Source organism: Apis dorsata, unplaced genomic scaffold, assembly GCF_000469605.1.
Source record: "Apis dorsata unplaced genomic scaffold, Apis dorsata 1.3 scaffold_88, whole genome shotgun sequence".
Taxonomy (NCBI): domain Eukaryota; kingdom Metazoa; phylum Arthropoda; class Insecta; order Hymenoptera; family Apidae; genus Apis; species Apis dorsata.
In genome coordinates, this window is record NW_006263386.1 from 416,735 (window position 1) to 423,648 (window position 6,914).

Genomic DNA, 6,914 nt, shown 5'->3' on the forward strand with positions numbered 1-6,914 from the left:
TTCGACAATTAATATCGTCTTTCGATCCCGTTTTCTTTGGAAGTGGAAGTGGAGTATCGTCGTGGTAACGGGAATGATAGGCAAGTGGATCGTGGATGTTTATGCAAATGTGAATTTTTATGTAAACGGAATTAAGAAAGAAGTGATAGGTTTCATCGTGTCGACGAAACATTTTGTGGAATTTTTTTCTTTTTTTTTTTTTTTTTTATTTCTTATATTTTAATGCGTAAACATTTTCGATGGTCTTCGATGGATGTAATTCGTGGATTTCCAATCGGTGAGTCAGACTAAGGAAAGTACCTAATTCTTGAACGATAGCTGCATGTATTTTTATTTGCGCAATTATTTTCCGTGGAAAATATTCGATGTGAGGATAATTAAATTTTTTAATGTAAATAATTATAAAATTCGATGCAATACGATTCGAATAACGACGTATTTTCTAATGGTTCAATTGATAATGTTTTAGAATCAAAGAATAATAATATAGGATATAGAGAGATATTATTTATTAAATTATTAATTGTTTTTATTCAGGAAATGAATATTGAACGTGAAATTAATTTTTATATTTTTAGTTAATAGATTTAGTTGGAGATAAATTTTTGGTGAGAAAATATGTGAATGTAGAAACTCTAGAAATTTTCCTCATTGCTCATTAATTAGGTAAAGGAGAAGATTTACAGATCGCACGAGTTTTGTCTATTGTAACTATCTATTTTTGTAAATAAATCAATGTACATAAATATATTTTTATATTTTTAATATTATAAATAACATTGATCGATGTAAGGAATATTTTTTATAAGTAGATATACAAAGAAAATATTTTATTAATTTTTATTGATCTTATTCTTTTCTAAAAACATTTCACTTCATTATCCCCTTATAAAATTTTGATAATTTTCTTCAAGAAAGAAGATGAAGTAAGATTGGATTGTTTAATAATTACAAATAAGGTAAGTTTTTTATCAAAGTATTATCTACATATTAAATCTGTGCTAAAATAAATAAATCTTTGTGATTGATATACTTGCATAAATTATACTATATACATGTCTTCATAAAATGAACCCATTTTGTAGAACTCTCTTTACAAAATAAAAGAAAGAAAGAGAAAGAGAAAGAGAGGAAATATAACTTTACCTTACTCTATTCTATTATTACATTATCTTTAATCTCCTATTCAGGTAGGTCGTGAATCACATGTACGGTAGAAATGGATCATATCGTTTTTCACATGACATAATTTAACAATGATTAAATACGGAAGTAACACAATACGAGAACAAGATATAATTTAATAAAAATGATATGTATTATTTATTAAATGTATATTCGCGAATATATAATAAAATAAGTTAATCTTGTTTAATATATAATATAATAAGATTATTTAAAGATAGAATATACCTTTTTATTCAAGAAAAATTTGAAATATTGTACATTGAATACTAAAAAAATATAAAATATTAAAAAAAAAATAAAAAAAAAATTTATTAAGTAGTATGATATTAATAAATTATCTAAAACTTCCAATATTTGAAGAATATTTTTTTATTTAAATTCTATAATTCTATAAGTTTTATTAAGATTTTTAATCGATAGATTATTCAAAGAAGATAATAAAGTTGATTAAATATCGGTAACGTTTCTTAAACTCATCAATTCTAGAGTTAGTATAGATAAGGAAAGCAAATAATGGAAAAAGGACAGAGATAGGATAAAAATTCGGGAATCAGCGCCATCTTCAGAGTGCCGCAAATGAAACCATATAAATAAAGAGAGCAAATAGTAAGAAAAGGATAGAGATAGGATAGAAATAGACTGGTGCTGCCATCTCTTGGATGTCAAAGGTAAGAGAAAGTAGAATAAGAATGAAAGACTAGCGCCATCTCTTGAATATTCTTAGAAACAATAGAAATGATTCTTCGAAGAGTTTCATTGATATGATGAGAGATGGCGCTGATCGTCAATTCTTATTCTATTTCTATCCTTTTCTATTATTTTCTTTCCTTGTTTATATGTGTTTCATTTGCGGCACTCTGAAGATGGCGCTGATTCCACAATTTTTACCCTATCTCTATCCTTTTCTCACTATTTGCTCTCTTTGTCTATACTTATTCTTGGCGCGTAACCACAAACGAAGTACAAAGTATCAATTGGATGCACTTTTATCATTTTTCTTTCAAAACTACACTACGTTTTAATCTTTAATATAACAAATAAAGATATATTCTCGGTTTAAAAATAATTTAAGCAATGATTTCTGTACAAAATTTTTATGAAAAATTTATATGAATATCAACTTATATGTAAAATAACATTAATAATAATTAAAATATTCTTCTTTTTTTTAATTCTGAACTATTTCTTTTTTTAATTTTAAAGAATTTAGAAATGTAACCGTATTCTTAATTTATATTACTTAGTTTTTCTAATTATAATTGAATCATATAAATATTATAAATATCTCTATAATTAATACCATTTATTGTTAATTTATATTAACTAATAACTAATGAATATTTATGTAAAATTAAGCTTTAATTTCAATTAATTATTATTAAAAGTACAATCATTTTTTATATCGAACTAATAATTTCACATGAAAAATGAAGATAATAAAAATAAAAGATGCATTGAACATTAATATATGATATATAAAAATATAAAAAATATATAATATATAAAATCTGTATGTAATCTCACTATGCAACGTATAGAAAAAAAAAATATGTATAAAAAATATGTCTATCTATGTTTACTAATTAAGTTAAGAAAAGAAATCTCAGAAAATCTTCCATTCAATTACAGGAACGTAGAAGAGAATAAAAACCACCATTGGAATCGATGATATGACAAACAAGGTATTTATTTCATCGTTCATTATTATCGCTTTATTGTCGTCTCGTTTACTCGTTATTGTCTAGACAAAAACATCAATATATCCTCATAAAATCGAAGGCGATCGAACAGACAGTGTATACGCCATCCGCATTAATGACAAATCGATGATTATCGATCGATTCATAATTATTCGCAATTATTCTTCCCGATCTTTTGTTACATTTAATATTACACTTATTACACAATGATCTATCGATAAGTACTGAAACATGTATCATGGACAAAAGAAAGCTGAATTTTTGCGTTTATTACTATCGGAGCCTGCAAGCCCTGAGCACTAAAATTTTACACCGACTACTGCTATACGAAGATCGCTTCACGGCTTCCTCCATCTTGTTTCATCCTTAGAATCGCGGCTATAGAAATATCGAATGAAAACTTGTCGAAAAATTTTCTATTATCTTGATGAACAATCTCATCAATCGAAAGATGAACTCTTAAACTCGAATACAGAAGAAATGATTCAGACTATTTGATTAACGTTGCTTATAATATAATAATTACATTTACATTTAGAATAAACAGTATATTTGCATGTTACAGTAGCAAGTATATAAATAGGGAAAATTCTTATGCAAAGTGTTTTTATTTTGAGATTATGTAGCAATATATGTATTTTAAATTGTGTTAAAATAAATAAATAAAAATTTTATTAACTTATGTCTATTTAAAATGCATAAAATTGTTTGCATTTTAGAATTATATTTTATAATATTAATAAATTGAATTTAGAAGTAAGTAATTTAAAAGTAATTTCCCTGCTTCTATTCTCGCCACTGTATGTCTATTCAAGAAAGAATACAATGTGTTAAAAATATCAGATAAATAGATATAAAATTTCAAAATTAATTTGAAAGACTTTGGAACATTAGTTAGGATTTTTCTGCATTTAAATTTAAAACGCGTGTTAGAATGCAAAATAGATATATGAATCGGATGTTTGATATTATTAGTATAGAATTGTTAGAATTATTATTCTTAATATTATTGTCGCTGATTATTGTCTAATTACATTAATTATGGAAGAAAATAATAATTTTCGAAAATGTCTCTTAACATTAATAGAAATCGCTTAAAATTATAAAAATATTTTGATTAAATTTGAAAAATTATTAATTTAAGATTGAATGAATATTGTTCGAGCAACGTACAATTTTGTCCAAAATTTATAATAATTATACTTTTATTTTGTCAATTCAAATGAAAATAAATTAAATTTATAAAATTGGATTATAAATGATATTCGTTAAATCAAAAAGAAATTAAATTAATAGTAAATTGATATAAATTATAAAATATAAATTACTAAAATAATTATCGATTTCTAATCTTAAAATTTCATAAAAAATTGAACGTCGCTCAGAATTCGCATTGACTGTTATTTTCCTTAAACATACATTTACAATATTAGGATAGTAAGCACTGAATTAAATACAATATATGTATAAAGTCGTTAAAATGTATATATATAAAATAGTACGAGTCAAATTGTACATCGATAGAAAGCGTAAATAATTCACCATATAAAATTTTCAGTTAGTGATAAAAATTTAGTAGTATAGATCCGTGAAAATTAACGATAGAATAGTCAATATATTAAATCGAACATTAATAACTGCTAAAATACGAAAATATCATACTTAATTGGAAAATCCATTACATATAACAATTTTTATAAATCTTTCTAAATGGTAAGAAAGAGTTAAGAAAGAGTTTCATAATTTAACCCTTGATTAATTAAGTCATATATAATTACAAATAATCATATATCATTTTTTCTATTAAATTTCATTTATCTTTTTTTTCAAATTTGTATTCTAATATTATTTAAATAAGAATTATTATTAATAACAATATGCAATATATTTTAATATATTTTAAATTAAAATATTCTAAAAATTAAATAATTTAAACTCTAATGAATCATTTATATAAGATCCAAAAATATCAATTGAAAATTTATCTAAAAGAAAGCAATGATAGGCCACATATTATTGTTTTATTTATTATAGATAATATCAAGAAAAAAATAACTTTATATCAGTTATAGATAAATATTAAAAATTCTTCCGTAAATCCCTAAATAAATTCAAATTTTACAAAATACAAAAAACAAAATATTATAAATGCTATTCAATTTCAAAGATATATGAGCAAAAGTTATTAACAAAATGATTATTTTATCGATTATTTATCGTTTTCTAGATAAAACGATTTATAACGATTTGGATCGCAACGAGCTAGGAAGTTTTTGATGAAAATAATTATTATCCGTAGCCGGTAATAGAAGAAACCTTTTGAAGCCGTGTCGACAATCCCCGTGTAAGGCTTGAATGTAGCGTGTCCTTGGATTGAGATTAGGCCTTAACGACCTTGTCGACGAGTTGGAGGAGTAGTTGGGCGAGGGCCCATCTGCGGGATTCTCCCTAAAATATATCATTTAAATTTTTGTCAGATAACGAAATAAGATTTCATCTAATTACAGTGCAAGTTACTAGTCTATTTAGCACATAGAATTTATATATATATATATTTTTTTTTTCTACATAGATTTATTATTTTTAAACACTGATATCGCTAAGAAAAAAACAAACGCTATAATTGTGTTCGCAGCTTGTACCATATATATAATTGATCGTCGCATAAAAAATTGTACAGATATAAGCGCATAAAGACATTTATGTTATTTTTTAATAGAAATGAAGATTCGATGATTTTGAGAATATAGCACATATCTAATATTCAACATTTAATAACTACTTAACATTAAAGACAGTACAATGTTTTAGCAATGTTAAAATCTCCAATTATAAAAATAGAAGAAATATTAAATAATATAGAGAAAATCTTAAATAGATTTTTCTACATAATAATTATAATATATTTTAAGAACACTTTTTTAAGAAATTCAAATTAAATATGATACTAATACGAATTCTTTATTTAACAAATAAAACATTGTCTGCCATAGATTAAAAGACGGAAAACAGGGTAATCTATAATATTCAATTTTTCTGGAATAAAAACAAATTTCGACATGACAGATACAAAATTACTTACACTTCACCATTTGAGAAAATGAGAATCTAAAACGATTACAAATAATAAATCAGATATTTTCTTTAACAAATTTGGATAAAATGTTATAAAATACTTCATGAAAGAAGTTATAATTTCTTTCATCTTTCTTCAAAATCGATATATCAATTAGAATGACGAATTAGTATAATGAAAGAAAAGTCAATTGTAACAATTTTCCGATTAGATAACCCTGTAAGTTGAATCAACACACAATAATCTAACAATGAACAACTCTAGAAGTATAATCTATCTATTGGCTATCGATTATTCGCGCTAGAATATCTATATTTATACAGGGTGTCCTGTAAACTGAAAAATAAATGAAATTCTTATTTAAAGTAATATCCTAAATTTTCAAGCTCAAACATACAATGTAACTAAATAAAAAAATATATAGTACTGTTTAAAAAAAACATTAATAATTTTAAAAAATCTTTATAAAAATGATTTTGAAAAATCATTTTGCTATAAATATAATATAAAAACATAAATTATATCTAAGCATAATTATTAAAAATTTTCCAAAAATAATTCATCAATTATATGCATATGTAATATTCTTTTTCAAAATCTAAACTTAGAAATTTTGTTCCTAATAATTTTTTTCTTAAATTGCGAGACACCCTGTATATTTCAGCCAGCCAATAAATCTACCACATCAATGCTCTAAATCGATAACAAGATTAGATCAGTTCTATAACATCGAGAAGTAAGAACACCACATCGAGACACCTACTAGTTTACAATTACTAACTACCGTGAATTGTCCACGTAAAAATAGAAGAAATAAAAGTGGAGTATGAATATTGGTAACGTTTTAAATAATGCTTCCACTATGAAAATCTTCCTCTCCGATTGTTCGAATATATTTTTCGATGAATCGACAATACTGTTTTCTTTTTTTTTTTTTTTTTTTTTTTTTT

General features: G+C 24.1%; 1 protein-coding gene across 1 annotated transcript in view; it reads right to left on the reverse strand.

Moving 5' to 3' along the window:
* Positions 1–4,863: 4,863 nt before the first annotated feature.
* LOC102671402 (neuropeptide-like 1) overlaps positions 4,864–6,914 on the reverse strand; it is a 19,472-nt gene continuing 17,421 nt past the window's right edge. Inside the window, exon 6 of the mRNA XM_031508522.1 lies at positions 4,864–5,336. Coding sequence (XP_031364382.1) covers positions 5,126–5,336 — 211 coding nt within the window. The 3' untranslated portion in view covers positions 4,864–5,125. The remainder of the gene's footprint in view (positions 5,337–6,914) is intronic.